The sequence below is a fragment of the Corythoichthys intestinalis genome, chromosome 19 (assembly GCF_030265065.1).
Source record: "Corythoichthys intestinalis isolate RoL2023-P3 chromosome 19, ASM3026506v1, whole genome shotgun sequence".
NCBI classification, from domain to species: Eukaryota; Metazoa; Chordata; class Actinopteri; order Syngnathiformes; family Syngnathidae; genus Corythoichthys; species Corythoichthys intestinalis.
The window spans coordinates 25,079,421-25,099,394 of record NC_080413.1 but is presented as its reverse complement, the minus strand read 5'-3'; the positions used below and the strand labels follow the sequence as shown (position 1 = coordinate 25,099,394).

At 38.2% G+C, this 19,974-nt stretch overlaps 1 protein-coding gene across 2 annotated transcripts in view; it reads left to right on the top strand.

Annotated features, from left to right (window-relative positions):
• Positions 1 to 19,974, top strand: part of rgs6 (regulator of G protein signaling 6) — a 190,019-nt gene that overhangs the window by 165,373 nt on the left and 4,672 nt on the right. For both annotated transcript variants that reach the window (XM_057822487.1, XM_057822486.1), the window contains exons 7-16: positions 1,098 to 1,162; positions 1,838 to 1,914; positions 5,209 to 5,290; positions 5,468 to 5,542; positions 8,075 to 8,176; positions 8,264 to 8,325; positions 11,836 to 11,946; positions 17,425 to 17,550; positions 17,826 to 18,012; positions 19,351 to 19,440. In XM_057822487.1, coding sequence (XP_057678470.1) covers positions 1,098 to 1,162; positions 1,838 to 1,914; positions 5,209 to 5,290; positions 5,468 to 5,542; positions 8,075 to 8,176; positions 8,264 to 8,325; positions 11,836 to 11,946; positions 17,425 to 17,550; positions 17,826 to 18,012; positions 19,351 to 19,440 — 977 coding nt within the window. The remainder of the gene's footprint in view (positions 1 to 1,097; positions 1,163 to 1,837; positions 1,915 to 5,208; positions 5,291 to 5,467; positions 5,543 to 8,074; positions 8,177 to 8,263; positions 8,326 to 11,835; positions 11,947 to 17,424; positions 17,551 to 17,825; positions 18,013 to 19,350; positions 19,441 to 19,974) is intronic.

Sequence of the window (19,974 nt, the reverse complement as noted above, 5' to 3'; positions counted from 1 at the left end):
CGCATGATACTAAATAAAATCTGTCATAAGCATTCATTAATGCCCATGATAGTGTCATGTCATAATTATGATGGTCTTATGGCAGTCTTATGATGCCACAGTCAAATAAAGTGTTACCTATTAACCCAAATAAATCAAAAAATAAGCCGCACTGGACTATAAACCGCAGGATTCAAAATGAGGGAAAAAAGTAGTGGCTTATGGTCGGAAAATTACGGTACTTATCTTTCCTTCTGTCATTGTTTGCGTACTGTCCTCATTAAAATATGAAAACCTATAAATGTTTGGGTGGTTTTTGGTTAAAGCAGTCACTGTATTTGTATCTGTGTGATTTTGACAAAGATCACATTTGATGGTGATTTTATGCAGAAATTTGAGAAATTCCAAAAGGTTCAGATACTTTTTCATTCCACTGTACATATCTTGAGCAGAGTTTGCTAACCCAACCCCCTCTTAACCCTTTTCTATCCAACAAAACAATACAAACAACCACAACGGGAATACGCCAAACTCCCATGTGCCACATTAAAACTGTTCCAGCCTTTAAACACTCAGATTTATTATTCACCTTGTCTAAGCATCTTACAAGCAGTGACACCAATTCTTGAAATGAATTGGGCAGATGTTGTGCACAGTGCACTGCACACCACCAGAGAGAATCTGGAATAAGCAGAGGCAGAGAGAAGCAGAGCGTGTCACAACATAAAATAACAAATGATAGCACGCATGGGTTATTTGGGAAACGATCATGTTTAAATGATCGCACAAAAGTGATGGCGCTCCAAGCCCTTCTTGGCAGAGGAAATGTTGCCATATATCAAGATTTAGGGGCAAAACACACACATAACTGCACAGTGTAATGTGGAAGCAACACATGTCAACAGGATTAGTCAGTCATTTCACTCGGTGTCCTTCAACCTGATGGAAAAAGTGAGTGTGAGGGGCCTGCTGAGTGGTTACACTCCACTTGATAATCCTGAAGCAACAGAGAGTAGAAGATGATTAGGAGAAATGGATGGTATTAGATGCACGGATGAGTGAATGGACTATAAAAATGAAAGCTTGTTCATTGTTGCAATCCTGTCTGTGCCCCGCAGCCATCTATTTGTGCAAGCGGACCATGCAAAATAAGACGAGGCTGGAGCTAGCGGATTATGAGGCGGTGGGTGCCAAATATATTGATCCGTTTGTCTATCTCGGGCTACAAATAACTCCTCAAAGGTCACACACGCTCCCATGTACAGTATGTGACTATGAACTACCAGAATTTCATGGCACAACTCAGTCCAATGGAGTTTAAATCTAACAGCCAAGCAATATGAGACAACAACTTGCAATCTATTGGTTTATGTAAAGATGCAGGCGTGTTTGGTTGACACCATTAAATGGTCCATTTTTTGTGAATGACTTTAACAGTTTTATGTTGTCCAAGTGGATGCTATCCAAGTTTAGTGAGAATGTTAAAGCAAAACTTAATGACATTTATGACCATGGTGATCAATAATTCTTTTTTTTTTTTAAATAGGATTATGTTTCCTGCACTTTGGATATTGTTGAGGGTCCTTATTTTGTCTTCAAACTTAATAACAAATTGTTTAACAGTTGCGAATTGTTTCCTGCACTTTGGGTATTGTTGAGGGTCCTTATTTTGTCTTCAAACTTAATAACAAATTGTTTAACGGTTGCGAGTTGTGCCATGAATTGAAGTTTTTCATCAATACTTTCGAGGCATTTTACTTGAGGTGTTACAAAGTAATTATTGAATCAACTAATTGTTATATTTACAACATTTTTTCTTTGTTATCTTTGTGATAACAATACCTATTTTGTTTAACAGGAGAACCTCGCCAGGCTTCAGAGAGCCTTTGCTAGGAAGTGGGAGTTCATCTACATGCAGGCTGAGGCCCAGGTCAAGTAAGTGGGCTCCCTTACTATGGCAACAAGGCAAACTAAAACAAACACAATGACATCATTTATGCACGCCGCATGATTTCAGTGTGACAGTAAATCCTGACATTATACTGTATTATGAAAATGTGGCGCTGGAATAGAGCAGTTCAAATTCACATCTTTCCTTGCGCTCACAAGGACAATGACTAGGTTATTATTATTTTTTTAAATCAGTTATTTTTTTATGTAGTACCAATTCAATTCCAGAGAGAGCTTGTTTACGGTCATGCTTTCGACCCAGTATGAGCAAACACAATGACACTTCTACCTCCAGTGGCGTTGATCTAAGCGGAGGAAATGATGTGCCACCTACGGGGTTTACTTTTTCAAAGAATTCACTTGTTTCTCAATTTGTGCTCCACCACAAGGATCACAGTCGCAGCAACATCCAGTATAATATCGTCCCAGACAAACTGCACCATGTCTTTTGACCTCCATCTCTTCGTCCTTGAAATTGTGCTGTAGTTTATCAATCATTTCTTTCATATTACTTGGACAAATTTGGGAGCTTTTATACTTCAACTTTTTATTCTTTGGCATAGTAGAAAAACATTAAATTAAATGTAATCAGTTTAAGTCAATCTAATGTATGTGGCGTGGGGGGGATATAGGAATATGAAATGATAATGATCTCAAATATAGTTGTTAATTGGGTTAAGGTTAAACTGAATTTGTGAATGAATTTGTCAAGTGTGAAGCTATTGATAATCAAAAACAGTAGATACACTTCTTTTTTTACTGGACGTCTAACCTAGAAACACACAAGTTATAAGCAAAGCTATCATTTATTGAACTATTATGGGATTTCTTTAATACAGTATTAAAAAAACACAAGGTCTTTTCAAATTTAAAAGGTGGCGTCATCTTTTTCATGAATTGCAAGATACAACTATTCAGCAAAACCTGATGATTCAGTACAGTAGTATGAAGAAGTAATTGAACTTTTTAGAATTCCTTACATTTCTGCATAAAAGCACCATCAAATGTGATGTGAAATGTGATTTGTCAAAATCACACAGATGAAAAAACTTTGTCTGCTTTAACGAAACCACCCAAACATTTGTAGGTTTTCATATTTTAATGACGGGGAAAATAAGTCAGTGAACCATAACATTTAATGTTTTGTGGCCCCCCCCTTTGGCAGCAATAACTTCCACCAGATGCTTCCTGTAGCTGCAGATCAGTCTGGCGCATCGATCAGGACTAATATTGGCGATGGTTTTGTATCCTTTTCCCAGCTTTATACAAATCAACATTCCTTGATCGCAGGTCTTCAGACAGCTCTTTTGACCGAGCCATGATGCACATAAGACAATGCTTACCAGGTGTGTGTTTTATAGTGGGCAGGGCAGATTTAAACCACTCATCAGTGATTGAGCACACACCTGACTTAAAGTGTTTGGGAAAAATTGGTTTTAATTGCTGTTTAGGTCTCCTTAGGCAGAGGGTTCACTTACTTCTTTTCCCCCCTTCTGTCATTGTTTGTATGCTATCCTCATTAAAACATGAAAACCTATAAATGTTTGGGTGGTTTTATTTAAAGCACACAGTGTTTTTACATCTGTGGTATTTTGACAAAGATCAGATTTGATGGTAATTTTATGCAGAAATGTGAGAAATTCCAAAAGCTTCAGATACTTTTTCATACCGCTGTATTATTATGCCATTTGGTAAGGTTGTCTCTAGAGATGCCTATCGATTGGGTCCAATCACGTCATTTTCAAAGTATCGGAATCGGCAAAAAAATATCGGCCATGCCTTTTTTAAATATATATATATATTTTTTTTTAATTAAATCATTTTCTAATTGTATTTAACGTTACAGACATTATATGTTACACTCATCCAGAGTCTTTAGTTTAGGCTTAAGGTAGGGTTATCAAATTTATCCCGATAACGGCGGTAATTAATTAAAAAAAAAAAGTATCACGTTAAAATATTTAACGCAATTAATGCATGCACTGCACGACCCACTCACGCATTGTCGCGCTCAATATGTAATGGCGCCGTTTTACCCATATAGAGAGATAAAAGGCAGCGTAAAATGAGTAGAGTGAATTTTGGCAGCCTTTGGAGCCTTTATTTAATTGGCTAAAGCCTTACAATCCCTCTCCCTACGATTAGAAATATCATGGGAAGCAATGTGGGGAAGCAAGGTAGCAATTGATCTTTTTCTTAACACCTTATGTTATTTCCCAACGCAGAGAAGATATATCAATTGGTAGCACTACGCACAGGCATGGTTCCACTTCCCATCATGCATTTGGGCATGGCTACAGTATCATTTACTAAAAAGCTCAACAAATACACTAGATGGCAATATTTAGTCACAATATAAAAAGTCACAAGTCTTTCTATCCGTGGATCCCTCTCACAGAAAGAATGTTAATAATGTAAATGCCATCTTGAGGATTTATTGTCATAATAAACAAATACAGTAGTTATGTACTGTATGTTCAATGTATATATTCGTCCGAGTTTTATTCATTTTTTTCTTAATGCATTGCCAAAATGTTAATGATCGGGAACAATTATCGGGAATGATTGGAATTGAATCGGGAGCAAAAAAAAAGCAATCGGATCGGGAAATATCGGGATTGGCAGATACTCAAACTAAAACGATCGGGATCGGATCGGGAGCAAAAAAAACATGATCGGAACAACCCTAGCTGTCTCCATTCACAACTAATACATTGGATGTGTTAGAAATCTGGATAGCAAAACACAGATAAATTAAAAGAGGCATTTAAATTATAGAATCTTAGAAAAACATTTATGCACGGACCACAAAGATAAATTGGTATATTTGGCTTTGGGTAAAAAATTTTAAAATGAGAGCAGATTGCAACACAATATCGTATTTCAAAGTTAACTTCATTTGACTGGATTTGATACATGTTGAAAAATTTGCTGTTCAGATCCTTTGTTCGGTTGTGGCGTAATGTGAAACAGTTTGGGTATTTGTATTCATTGGTTACTGTAAATCAGTCATCACAGCGACAGAAAAGTGAATTCTCGGACAAGAAAAGTTTAAAATACAGTAACTGTTAGTCCAACTCAAAATAAGTTAAAGTGGTGCAAGTGTAACTGTTAGATTAGAAAATCTTCCATTCTACTTGTCAGAATCAGTACATGTACTTAAGTTAAGAGACTTCTTAACCTTCACAACTTTCCTGCAGTGATTCATGTGCCTCATCTAGGACTGATAGCAGGACAGCTTCGGGTTTTATTTCCCACCCTGACTGATCTCCTCTGCAGGATTGACAGGAAAAAAGATAAAACCGAGAGGAAGATCCTTGACAGCCAGGAGAGAGCCTTCTGGGATGTCCACCGGCCCGTGGTAAGCCTCTGCTTGCACATGGGGGATTGCTGCTGCATCACACCTTATCTCACACCTCGTCCTTTGAGTCTGTCTCTCCTCCTCCGCCCCTCTTATACTATCTCTCTACGTGACATGAGGAAAGTTCGGAAATGATCAGAGTTGACCAGCAAGCTTGTGTGTTGGTATTTACTACAGCCTGGATGTGTGAACACCACAGAGATGGACATCAGGAAGTGTAGACGTATGAAGAATCCTCATCGAGTTAAGAAGGTACCCAATTACTCTGTGTCTTTGTTCATCTAACCATGTCAGTGACATACACTGCTGGCCAAAAATATTGGCACCCCTGCAATTATGTGAGATAATGCTCAATTTCTCCCAGAAAATGATTGCAATTACAAATGCTTTGGTAGTAATATCTTCATTTATTTTGCTTGCAATGAAAAAACACAAAAGAGAATGAAAAAACAAATTCAGTCATTATCATTTTACACAAAACTCCAAAAATGGGCCGGACAAAAGTATTGGCACCTTCAGACTAATACTTGGTAGCACAACCTTTAGACAAAATAACTGCGAACAACCGCTTCCGGTATCCATCAGTGAGTTTTTTTTACAATGCTCTGCTGGAATTTTAGACCATTCTTCTTTGGCCAACTGCTCAAGGTCTCTGAAATTTGAAGGTTGCCTTCTCCAAACTGCCATCTTCAGATCCCTCCACAGGTGTTCTATGGGATTCAGGTCTAGACTCATCGCTGACCACTTTAGAAGTCTCCAGTGCTTTCTCTCAAACCATTTTCTAGTGCTTTTTGAAGTGTCTTTTGGGTCAATGTCCTACCGGAAGACCCATGATCTCTGAGAGAGACCCAGCTTTGTCACACTGGGCCCTACATTATGCTGCAAAGTTTTTTGGTGTTCTTCGGACTTCATAATGCAAATGCACACGGTCAAGCAGTCCAGTGCCAGAGGAAGCAAAGCAACCCTAAAACATCAGGGAATGTCCGCAATGTTTGATTGTGGGGACTGTGTTTTTTTCTTTAAAGGCTTCGTTTTTTTCCCTGTAAACCCTATGTCGATGCCTTTTCCCAAAAAGCTCTACTTTTGTCTCATCTGACAAGAGAACGTTCTTCCAAGACGTTTTTGGCTTTCTCAGGTAAGTTTTGGCAAACTTCAGCCTGGCTTTTTTATGTCTCTGGGTCAGAAGTGGGGTCTTCCTGGGTATCCTACCATCAAGTCCCTTTTCATTCAGCCGCCGACGGATAGTACGGGTTGACACTGTTGTACCCTCAGACTGCAGGACAGCTTGAACTTGTTTGGATGTAAGTCGAGGTTCTTTATCTGCTATCCTCACAATCTTTCGTTGAAATCTCTCTTCAATTTTTGTTTTCCGTCCACATACAGGGAGGTTAGCCACAGTGCCATGCGCTTTACACTTATTGATGACACTGCGCACGGTAGACACAGGAACATTCAGGTCTTTGGAGATGGACTTGTAGCCTTGAGCTTGCCTATGCTTCCTCACAATTTTGCTTCTCAAGTCCTCAGACAGTTCTTTGGTCTTCTTTCTTTTCTCCATGCTCAATGTGGTACACACAAGGACACAAGACAAAGGTTGAGTCAACTTTAATCCATTTTAACTGGCTGCAAGTGTGATTTAGTTATTACTACCACCTGTTATGTGCCACAGGTAAGTAACGTGTGCTGTTAATTACACAAATTAGAAAAGCATCACATGATTTTTCAGAGGGTGCCAATACTTTTGTCCGGCCCATTTTTGGAGTTTGGTGTAAAATCTGATAATGATAATTTTTTTCCCCATTCTGTTTTTGTTTTTTTCATTGCTAGCAAAATAAATGAAGATATTACTACCAAAGCATTTCTAATTGTGATCATTTTCTGGGAGAAATTGAGTATTATCTGAAAGAATTGCAGGGGTGACAATACTTTTGGCCAGCGGTGTATAGTGACAATGGGAAAAAGATGTTTGGAGGTCCATTTCACCTGTTCCCATTCATACAACATAACAGTAGCTTTGGGTTCCATATTTCACATTCCATTTGTGATCAAATGAGTCAAGATTTATATCAACCCCTTGTTTGTCAACCGCCATAGATGTCTAATTCATTTGGACCTGACAGCGGCTGGCAGCGAATAAGTTAAAAACTGCATTTTCATATTTACTTGGGTTATCTTTGTTATGTTTCTGTGACGTCTTTCTCTAGCTAATTCATTTGGGGTAATTATATTTAATTGGTTGTGTATTGGGAGAGGTTTTCAAAAGGTATCCAAACTCTATTGATTTAGCTAAAAACAGATCCATTTTGACTATTCACCATTTTTAAATTGTCACAGTGAAACTACAAAATGTTAACACTACATCATTGATACAGTTTTGATTCTAATTGGAAGGCACACAGAGGTTCTGACTTGTAACACAAAATGTCAGCAAATGACACGTGGATTCTAATTTTCACTTGTTTTCGAATTTGCGTAACGTTGAAAATATTCAAAAATATGTGTGACATGTTTAATTTGCCTTCATTATTCATGTTGATATTTAAAAGTTATTTATTCACTTGCTTGACAACAAAAACTGTTGAAATGAATGCCCCGTCAAAGACGAATGTCAAAGGATGAAGTCATTTTAGTGAAGACCTGTTATACAATTGAGCTATCTTGTTTTTCCAGGCACCACCATAATGTAAACACTTGTCACCAAAATACAGAGTGATTAATTCATATAATGGGGTTTAAATTGTGTCCTTTTCTTCCCTGCTCTTCATCATTGCCCAATGGGGACAGTCAGTGTATGGTTTGGCAGAGGAGGGCACGCAGTCACGCAGTCCAATCCATACTCCTTCACACCACTCTAGGAAAGGAACCAAGGAAGATGTAGAGAAGGAGGTAACAGCCATTTTATCACACTGTTATGGGATGAAGAAAACAGGACATCCTCATACATTACAAACCATGCCTTCTGGCTTTTTACAGATCTTATTCCTGAACTCCCAGCTAGATCGACACTGTATGAAAATGTCCAAAGTTGCTGAAAGGTAAAACATATATACTGTGTTTTTTGAAGTACCTGAATTTCAATAGTACAGTGATCCCTCATTTTTCACAGTTAATGGGGACCAGAACCCTTTGCGATAAGTGAAAAACCATGAAGTAGAGCCCCCCCCCCCAAAATGTGTGTGTTTGTTCAAAGTATTTATTCAAATGTAATAACTATGATAAGTTTCAAACATTTTACTGTCCCACCGAATTATTTCTAAACAAGAATGAAGTAGAAAAATGATTGTCTTTATTAAATGCTTCATTGAGTGAGTCCACTCAAATCCGCTCAAGCTGCTCACTTACCAACAATGAGTTGCCACGGCAACTGTTTAACAAGTTAAACGATGATTGACGCATGCAGCGCTTTAAGTTTCGACTTCCAAGCATCTCTGACAAGATCAAACCTTAACGTCTGTTAATCATAATTAACTTTAATAAGGAACTCCACTGCACTGTCTCACCAAGAAAAGCAGCAAGAGGGAGAGTGAGACTACGTCCTCGGATCGGGACAGCTCATCTGTATTTATTTAATTATTTTTTTAATTGGAAAAAATCCGCGATGGACTGAGGGTGTGAAAATTGAAGTGCGAAGTAGAAAGGGATCACTGTATTCCTTTAGATTTGAATAGCATTGCTGAGATTGGCTTGCAACCATTCCAGAGTTTACGGCCCCTTAAGGCTTCAGCTCACTTATGACATTATAAAGGTTAAGCAGTAGCACAGATGGATGAATGAACTTTAAGGTATAGTGCTACAAACAAATTATAATGATGAAGTCCTTCTCCCAACATAGTCGGTAAGTCTTCATTTTCACCTGCAAGCTCTCTCGCTCTTCAGTCCTCTCCTTCAAATCACTGGGCATACTCATTACCGTCTTTCAGTGCAGAAAACTGTCATTACTGGCAGCCAAGTTGTTCACTGCTGCAACCGCACCTCCTTGACCGTTTAACCTGCTCACATGGATCGCTGGAGTTAGTTAATTGGTGCTTCACAGAGCACAAGTTTAGAGTGTTAACCCGTGAAACGACTTGCCATACAATATCAGTCATGAGGATTAACTCCCAGTATTATGGGTTTTATTGATTTTTCACCCCCTTTAAAATGATTTCTCCCCTCCAGTAAATAACAGCAGTGAAGTACCTAACAAATTCAGATTGGAATTGTCTAGATAACATAGCAATTTTGTATTTTATTCATTGGTGCTGATTTATTATTTTTTTTTTTTTTAAAGGAAATACTGTATTGGAAATATTACAAAGCATATCATATCAACATATTTGCAATAATATTAAAAAGCATATGGCAGAAAACACTAAGGTGACTTGAAGTTCTGCTCTGAGACCCCCAATTTGGCCAACTTTCAAAATTGTCCGATATGCATGTATCGTACATCATTGGAAAGCTTAAAATCTCAATTTTCTGGGGGAAGAAATTTTTTGAACAGGAGGGCATTTGGAAAAAAAAAAAGTTTTTTAAACAGCAAAACCCTATCTGGAGGTGAGAGCACGCGAGAGCAGAATCACAGACGCCATGACTTTAACGAGATATTATCGCGTACTTACCGTGTTTCGATCCAAAAACTCCATGTAGCATATATCACTGAGTGTCAAGACACAGCTGTGAATGGCCACAGCTGGATTTTGGGAGGATTTTATGGGTGAAACATGGTAATATAACGAGGGTTGCGATGCAGAAATCGCTGACATCAAGGAGTGGTCGAGATTTTCTTTTTCATATATTTACCCTTTTAAACGTTTTTGTTCAATTTTTCTTTGTTTGGATCGATTATCATCTAACATATCGGAGAAAATGCGACAGTAACAAAAAAAAAAATACAATTAAAAGATAGTTATGAGGTAGATACCCGTGACTTTTTTACAGATGTCATTTTTTTCATTGTGACATAATTTGTTTAAAAGTTTAAAATATGTGAGTGAATAATTTTTTAAAGTGTTTTTTTTTTTTTTTTTTTTTTAAACGAAATATGAGACATTGTCAGGGGCGCAGGCAGGTAGGTTGTGTGGACCCAAAAGCAGGGAAACGAAAAAGGCAGCGAGGCAGGTGGCAGTGAACTCAAAAAACGTTTTAACAATGACTAACAAAAATCACAAAGTACAAACAAAAGGACTGGTGATCAAAAAGGCAATGTTCAAACCAAAACTTACTTAATAAGAGGGACTGGAACACGAGGGCTTGGACAGGACTTGAAATTGACGTTTGCATAGGCAGACATTGACATAGACAATGACGCAACAAGGAGTGACAAGAAACTGGGTCATTATATACGCAGACAAGGGGTAACGAGACGAGGAACAGCTGGGTAACACAGGTGGATGCAGATTGCAGGATACACTGGGAAAACACACACAGGTGAGAGCAATGGGTAATCACAGGGACAAGTCACACAAGGAGAAACCAAACACAAAACCTAACAGACATTAATTAATGATTCTAAACTAAAAACAACAGACATTTTGAATAATACATATAATGAATTACCTTCGTTTTATGGCTGAAACAAAACATGTCGAAACAAAAGCGGGGGTTTTCAGGATAAAACGGACAAATGAAAAATAGTTTGGGGGCTTAATGCACCATGAATCTGCTATGGCAGCATATAGACATATTGTTCTATCAAACACAACAGTTGTTTTGACTTAAAATACAGCAGTTTCTTTTAAAGAGGAGTGGAAGAGCAGAAACTGCTTTTTCAGTCTTGTCTGTGTTTTCCGCCATATACATTTGTGCCATGATTTTACGGTTTTAACCCTACAATTAGGGTGTGGGTTGATGAATGTTTTTTTTTTTTTTTTTCAATTAGACATTTGTATGTTTTTATTAATGTCAATAAATACAAATATTTATTTTATTTTTTTATTTATTTGTTCTATTATATTGTATTTTATTCTATATTTATTAATATATTTTAAGCACAATTCCTCAAGTACAGTATATCTTTGGCTTATTGAAATTATTTTAATAATAATAATAACTTAAAAGGGGTTACATTTATTTACTGGAAATAATATTTTAATGAAATGTATCTTACATTTTATCATATTTTTTTAAATAACCCAATATAACACTTGTCTCATTAACCCATTAAACAAACACAACAGGACAGTAATGTAATCTAAATATAACTTAACCTTTGTACTTTTTCTCAAAAAAACATTTTTATAGCCACTGATGAAAAAATAATGGAATATTTCAGATGAAGATAAAAAAAAAAAAAATAAGGTGGGAATTTCGTTCATTCACTCATTCACTCATTCACTCATTCATTCATTCATTCATTCATTCGTTCGTTCATTCGTTCATTCGTTCATTCATTCATTCATAATTACCTTTTCATTACTTATCCCCATAAGTAACACGGACATGCTGGAACCTATCCAAGCCTATGATGTCCAGGATACACTCTGAACTGGTTGCCAGCCAATAACAGGAAGGCGGGATTTAAATGTACTAAAATGACCTAAATGCCAAGTATGTGTCTGTGTCAGTCTGATAAGCTACACCGAGCAGTACTTGGAGTACGACCCCTTGGTAACACCACAGGAGCCTGCTAACCCGTGGACGAGTGATGACCAGTCCTATTGGGACCTGGAAGCCAGGTACACTATTAAGGCAAAAATTCATGCAGTTAGTTTAACTGTTGAATAAATATATTTCTGGGGCACATTATGAGAAAAAAACAAAACTAAAACAACAACAACAAAAAAACAATGACAATACTATACATTTCCGTACTACTAGTATACATACAGTATACTAAAATTTACTTATTAAACATGTACACAATTAAAACAAATAATAATATTACTCTCAGGTCCACTTGCGATCATTTGTCAAAAATAAAAAAGCATTTGAAACGAGATATCAAACACATTTTTTTTTTGCTATTATTTATTTTTAGACGACCTCTGCACTGCACGTGCACTCATAGAATACAAATACGTCTTCATTTTCTGTCACCGAACTGACTAAAAAGAGGACGTATTCTTTAAATAAATAATCGAGTGGCTTTTGCAGCGAATAAGTGTTAGTGAGACACAATAAAAGGAGCTCAGTGCAGCCGATTTAACAGCTCCATAAAGCTCTGCGCAAGATATTTACAGGTAATTACTTTGAGTAATGGGCTCTTTTCTGAAGCACTAAAGAAAATTCAGCAGTCACTTTGATTAATCAATCTGAATCAAATCACAGAGCGCCGCTTGTGTGTCACAGACAATAAAAGACAATGTCAAAGTATTGTCTAGTGAATGGGTTGTAGTCCGAATGGAAATTAACTGAATCAAATACAACTTCAGCTGGTGCATGGCATGATTTAAACGTTGCACCTTTAAATAAAAATGTTGAAGTTGGTTAATGGACGCATCCCATGGCGTCAATTTTAACAGCAGTGTTGAGTGGAGAATTTTGACGTTAATGGCTGAAAACATACGCAAAGACCTATAAAGTGTGCGAGATTTGAACCTAGGTGTATGTACAACTAGCTTGCCTAAAAAGAAGTCGATGTAGCTTTTGTGGAGGTTTGTAGCTGCTCCCCCAGCTGCTGTGATAGCAACCGTCTTTATTCAGGGACAAACAATAGGATGGGAGGGGCAGGAAAGAAACATAGAACATAGACTACAATACATATACTACATTGGGCCCACATAACCCAGGACAAAGGAAAGGCTAACTACACAGACGTTATCCTATCTGGTGACTAACAGTAATAAGGAAAGCATAAATGTTAACTGTACATACAATTCCAGCAAAAGCTATGTACTGAATTGTGAACATACACGTTAAACTATGTATAGCATTCCAGTTGTTTTTTTTTTTTTTTTTTTTTTTTTGGGGGGGGGTGGGGGTGATGGTGGTGGTGATGATTAACAGGGTGACAACCAATGTTCCTTCCAATTTTTCATGTGTCTGAGTAGACACACAAGCTCCCTGAGCACACTGAGGACCACTGTGAGCAGATGTGTACACTGTGGCCACACACCAGTGTCACACATGTTCAAAACCTTGGATCATAGCAAGTTACATGGCTTATTAAAAGAATAAAATTACAGCACCAATTTTCATTAGTTTAGCTTTAATTTAATTGATTTGGCCCATTTCAAATGAAAAAGACAAACACCTTGTTGTTCATGAGATGTGTACCATGTTAGATGTAAGAGTCCTTTAACGATTGCAAAAGTCCTGCTTTGGCCTGGGTAAGGTCTAGTTGTAGCATGGGTGAGTTGATAAATAAAACATAATGAACAACCACAATAGGAGTATATCAAACTCCACATTAAAACTGCTCGGACAATAAGAACACTCAAGATTCCTATTCTGCGTGTCTATGCAGCTAAACAGGACAGATTAAAAGAACAAAACAAAACAAAACAAAAATCTCACTCAGGTTCACCGCTTGTTCTACTAGTTGCACATACTCCGACAGACATTCCATCCTAAAAGAACCATTTTATTTTATTTTTTTTTACTTTGGCTTAATGAGTGTAATATCGTTGCCCGTTCCCTTCACCATGATAAGGGGTTAGCATTGTCTGTTCTCAAATTATTCAAGTTTCATATTGTTCAAATTTACTAAGGATAGTATACTGTATGTGGTTTGGGTGTCATACATACTTTACGTACAAGTTCCATATAAAAAAATATACAAACTTTATTTGATTTAGTATATATATTTTCCATATGGGTTAACTCTGCTGCACTGTTGTCAGCTAGCTAACCTGCATGGCGTGTTGGGCAGGGCACATACAGTGACTTGCAAAAGTATTCGGCCCCCTTGAATCTTGCAACCTTTCGCCACATTTCAGGCTTCAAACATTAAGATATGAAATTTAATTTTTTTGTCAAGAATCAACAACAAGTGGGACACAATCGTGAAGTGGAACAACATTTATTGGATAATTTAAACTTTTTTAACAAATAAAAAACTGAAAAGTGGGGTGTGCAATATTATTCGGACCCTTTACTTTCAGTGCAGCAAACTCACTCCAGAAGTTCAGTGAGGATCTCTGAATGATCCAATGTTGTCCTAAATGACCGATGATGATAAATAGAATCCACCTGTGTGTAATCAAGTCTCCGTATAAATGCACCTGCTCTGTGATAGTCTCAGGGTTCTGTTTAAAGTGCAGAGAGCATTATGAAAACCAAGGAACACACCAGGCAGGTCTGAGATACTGTTGTGGAGAAGTTTAAAGCTGGATTTGGATACAAAAAGATTTCCCAAGCTTTAAACATCTCAAGGAGCACTGTGCAAGCCATCATATTGAAATGGAAGGAGCATCAGACCACTGCAAATCTACCAAGACCCGGCCGTCCTTCCAAACTTTCTTCTCAAACAAGGAGAAAACTGATCAGAGATGCAGCCAAGAGGCCCATGATCACTCTGGATGAACTGCAGAGATCTACAGCTGAGGTGGGAGAGTCTGTCCATAGGACAACAATCAGTCGTACACTGCACAAATCTGGCCTTTATGGAAGAGTGGCAAGAAGAAAGACATTTCTCAAAGATATCCATAAAAAGTCTCGTTTAAAGTTTGCCACAAGCCACCTGGGAGACACACCAAACATGTGGAAGAAGGTGCTCTGGTCAGATGAAACCAAAATTGAACTTTTTGGCCACAATGCAAAACGATACGTTTGGCGTAAAAGCAACACAGCTCATCACCCTGAACACACCATCCCCACTGTCAAACATGGTGGTGGCAGCATCATGGTTTGGGCCTGCTTTTCTTCAGCAGGGACAGGGAAGATGGTTAAAATTGACGGGAAGATGGATGCAGCCAAATACAGGAACATTCTGGAAGAAAACCTGTTGGTATCTGCACAAGACCTGAGACTGGGACGGAGATTTATCTTCCAACAGGACAATGATCCAAAACATAAAGCCAAATCTACAATGGAATGGTTAAAAAATAAACGTATCCAGGTGTTAGAATGGCCAAGTCAAAGTCCAGACCTGAATCCAATCGAGAATCTGTGGAAAGAGCTGAAGACTGCTGTTCACAAACACTCTCCATCCAACCTCACTGAGCTCGAGCTGTTTTGCAAGGAAGAATGTCAGTCTCTCGATGTGCAAAACTGATAGAAACATACCCCAAGCGACTTGCAGCTGTAATTGGAGCAAAAGGTGGCGCTACAAAGTATTAACGCAAGGGGGCCGAATAAGATTGCACGCCCCACTTTTCAGTTTTTTATTTGTTAAAAAAGTTTAAATTATCCAATAAATTTTATTCCACTTCACGATTGTGTCCCACTTGTTGTTGATTCTTGACAAAAAATTAAAATTTTATATCTTTATGTTTGAAGCCTGAAATGTGGCGAAAGGTTGCAAGATTCAAGGGGGCCGAATACTTTTGCAAGGCACTGTATGTGCAACACTGTCACTGCTATGACTGGCTGCATAGCGTAAGTGAAGTGAACTATATCATATTATTGGCTAGGCACCTGTTCGCATTGAGTTACGTTGCAAAATGGTACAGAAAACAATTTTGTTGGTTTAATTAACTCCCGTAATTTTCGGACTAAAAGCCGCTATTTTTTTCCCTCATTTTGAATGCTGCACTTAATAGTCCGGTGCAGCTCATTTGTTAATTTATTTGGGTTATAAGGTAACACCTCATAAGACTTGAATGCTTATAACAGATGTCATTCAGTGTCATCCGGCAAATGATGTTACTAACTCCATTTATGTCCAGCGCAGATCTTTTAAATTCATTCAAAAGTAAGATAAAAACTGACACTAAAAGACATCTGTTATAAACATTCATGAATGCTTATGACAGTGTGATGTCATAATTATGATTGTCATATGACAGTTTTATGGCGCCACTGTCAAATAAACTCTTACCAAATCCCATAACTAGCAATTAATGAAACAACTGGAACAGTAACTGAAGAAATAACTAGCACGGATCATGACTTTTGATTGTTATTTACATCTGTAGCGCTGCAATGCATGCTAGGAGGCATGTTGGTCGATAACAGAGTTGACAGCAGGTGGCCGCAGAGGTTGACTGTCTCCCCCAAGGGACCAGTGATGGCCAAATGAAGCTTCTTGGAGCAATGGTGGTTCATTTGGTCTTATGACAGTCTTATGATGGCGCTCTAAAATAAAATGTTTCCGGTTAATATCTTTTGGGGGAAAATATCCCATACTACAGTAAGGATAGCTGTGGCTTATGGTCCAGTGCGGGTTATCTATGAACAAATGCCATTTTCGTGTCAAATTTGGTGGGTGGCGGCTTATCGTCAGGTGCACCTTTTAGTCCGAAAATTACGGTAAATTATATCAGTTCTAATATTAGATATTAATTAATACTATAATGCTTGCAAAAATTGGCAGTGGAATTTTGCTTCAGAAAATCAGCATTGGAGTCTAGCTGACTTTTCACTCTTTATTTTTCTCCGCACCCACCCAGGTCATGCACCTCACAACTATATACAACCATAGTGTAGTAACCCACTAATGGGGGCGTTACATTGCAGTATCAAACGCACCAATTGGAGTGTTGCACTGACACATCACTGCGGCGCCGACAGTAGTCCTAGTGACGCTACAATACGTTTCCGTTGAATTTTATTTTGTGCGCTGCGTAGATTTTCTTGGGCGCTGAGTATGTGCAAGCAGTGCACGATTGCGCATCAGCGCAGCCTAGAGGGAACATTGGCGACACCCCCAAAAGCAGGGCCGAAATTTGGATAGGTGACATTTCTTGATTTTTTTTTTCACCTTTTGGAATAAAATGAGACTGCAGCTAAAACTAGTTAACAAAATAAATAAATAAATATTCATAGATTTTCTTTTCCTTTTGTAATAAAATGAGACTGCAGCTAAAAAGAGTTTGTAAAATAAATAAATAAACAGACAAATAAATACAGTATATTTATTTTTATTCCGAGAAAAAAAAAATCAAGAAATGACACATCCAAATTAAAAAAAAAAAAAAAAATTGGTCACTGTAAAAGGCACCCTTCACAGAATGCACTCTGAGTTATGAAAACACATCAGCCAGTTAGGTACCGTTAATGAAATACTGAACAGTACTGTATATGAATTTCACTCATCAATTCTCCCCCAAAAGCAAGGAGCCCAGTCAGCAGAGGGTAAAGAAGTGGGGTTTCTCCCTGGAGGCGGCTCTGAAAGACCCAGCTGGACGTGATCTCTTTCTCAAGTTCCTGGAGTCTGAGTTTAGCTCTGAAAATCTGCGGTAAGCATGCAACATGCTGACTTACAATATTTTGACACCCATGTATCATTTCTGACTATTTTTCTCTTCAGAACAAGTCACAGGACACTCAGTAAAATACTTTGTGGATGCCGTTGAGCTCCGTAAATGGCATAAAATACTTATGACTGTATTTTGTTGGTCCTAAAGTGTTTCATTCTGAACAATTAGCCTATATATATTTAAAAAATATATGTTCTGTGTTAAGTTGCTGTATGACCGATCATTGAACAGTCCTTTTTCATATTACTGTGCAGGTTCTGGTTGGCCGTCCAGGACCTGAAAAGAATCCCGCAGCAAGAAGTCGCTCAGAGAGCGCAGGAAATCTGGGCTGAGTTCCTGGCAGAAGGGGCTCCCAGTTCCATCAATTTGGACTCTCACAGTTATGAGCGTACAAGCCACAACCTCAAAGATCCTGGACGCTACAGCTATGAGGACGCACAGGTGCGTTGCCCAAATCCTTTTGGAATGTAACCATAACAATGGCCATATTATTTAATCATATTCAGTAGTGGGTAGCGGTGTTTTCAGATTTATTAGTTGCAGAAATCCGTTCAAGGATTTAGTTTATATCCTACTAAAGAGCTAAATTTTCCATGAATGCTTGAATGCTAGAATGCTTTTTCTCCTCACAAAGAGGACAATTGTGTCCACTAGTATAACAACATAGGGCCACTATTAGAACATTAGGATGCACTTGTCAAATTGCTTCATTTTACTTGGCTTTTGGTTTGACTTTTAAATCTCTATTATATTGTGCATTTACATGTACATTGTACAGTAAGAAGGGATCAGACCTTTTAGCCAAATTGCCAGAATCACGCCAGCCGAACCGACGAACGCGCGCTGGTGAGGCTCCAACGACCCGGGCCGGCAGTAATCCTACGACCCGGGCCGGCGGTAACCTACAACCCGGCCAAAAGGCCAGACTCTGCGCGTTCACCTTAGTCTTAACTCCTTGTACTGACTCCATTTTAAAAGCTGGAAAAAGGCTTCGAAACACAAGTTGACAATTTATTCTGAGTCGACAGCAATCATACAGCACAGAAGGACCCAGGCAAGAATTGTGGGTCACCATATCACAAGTCAACAAAGGGTTCCTGAGAAAAAATGACAACCATTAGGCAAACATTCAGTCTTTTTGAAGGCTCTCATGGAGCAGAAGACTGTTTAGGATTATTGTCTGTTTGTGGATTGGACAGGAGGATTTGGGATTTACTGTTGTCAAGGCAACGTGGGTTGTGGATTTTGCCACCTCAGCGCAATGTGAGTGCTAAGAGTTCACTTCTCGGTCATGGGTTCCTCCTAATCGGATGTTTCTTGTCAAGACAAGATGTCCCGCCATTTGTTCTGGACTGTCCGGAAGAACTGATTGCGGGAGTTGGTGTTGCAGACGTGGGCTTGTAGATGTCTTGCCTCGCCAGCGTCAATCTTGCTCAGTCAGTTGCATGACGCACGCGTTGGGCTTCCATGATAAGAAGGCGTCATGTATCTCTTATCCCCTATGTCAAATATATTCTGCTTGTATCCTGAAAGTATGATTGATTATATTGTGTTCGAGTAATACAAACAGTCGATCGGTAAATACGAGAAAAGATACTATTCCCTTCAAGTACATAACTGTAATGTCTGTCAGTAGGCTATTGGGTTGACTTTTGAATCTCTATTATATTGTGCATTTATCAATTAATGTAACTGAAGAGAAAAATGTACATTAATAGATGAAAAGTAGAATTCATTGTGGTCAATCTCAGTGTTCACACCAAGCTTGTGTTTGTCCAGGATCACATCTACAAGCTGATGAAGAGTGACAGCTACACTCGATTCCTGCGCTCCAACGTTTACCAGGACCTGCTTAACTCAAGAAAGAAGGCATGTCTACTCATAGATAACACAGACAACAAAATGACATCATGCATATAAGTTATACTTGAAATCGCTGAAAACACTTTGGTGACTTGAAGATCTGAGATCCCCAATTTGGCCAAATTTTAAAATTGCATAAAAATATGCATGTGTGATACATCATTGGAAAGCTTAAAATCTTTATTTTCTGGGGAAAGAAAATTTTGAACCGTAGGGCATTTTTTTTGACACCTTAAAAGTAGGTCAAATCAGGTGAGTCAAAAATAGACATTTTTGAGACCTTTGACATTTTCTTTCTCATTTTAGAAAAAAGGTTTTGGACACCCATCCTGGTACATAATGAATAACGAACACTTCAAAATGACCCCCCTTTGTCTACTCAAATCTTTGATGATCATTAAGCATGCACTAAGACATGTGGGTGGATGTACAATAATGAAGGAAATTGGTGTGTGAGTGAATGTAGATTTAATTTAGCCTTGTGTTTTATTTTGAAAATAAACATGGTTAAACTGTGAGTTAGCTGTTTAGTTAATGATA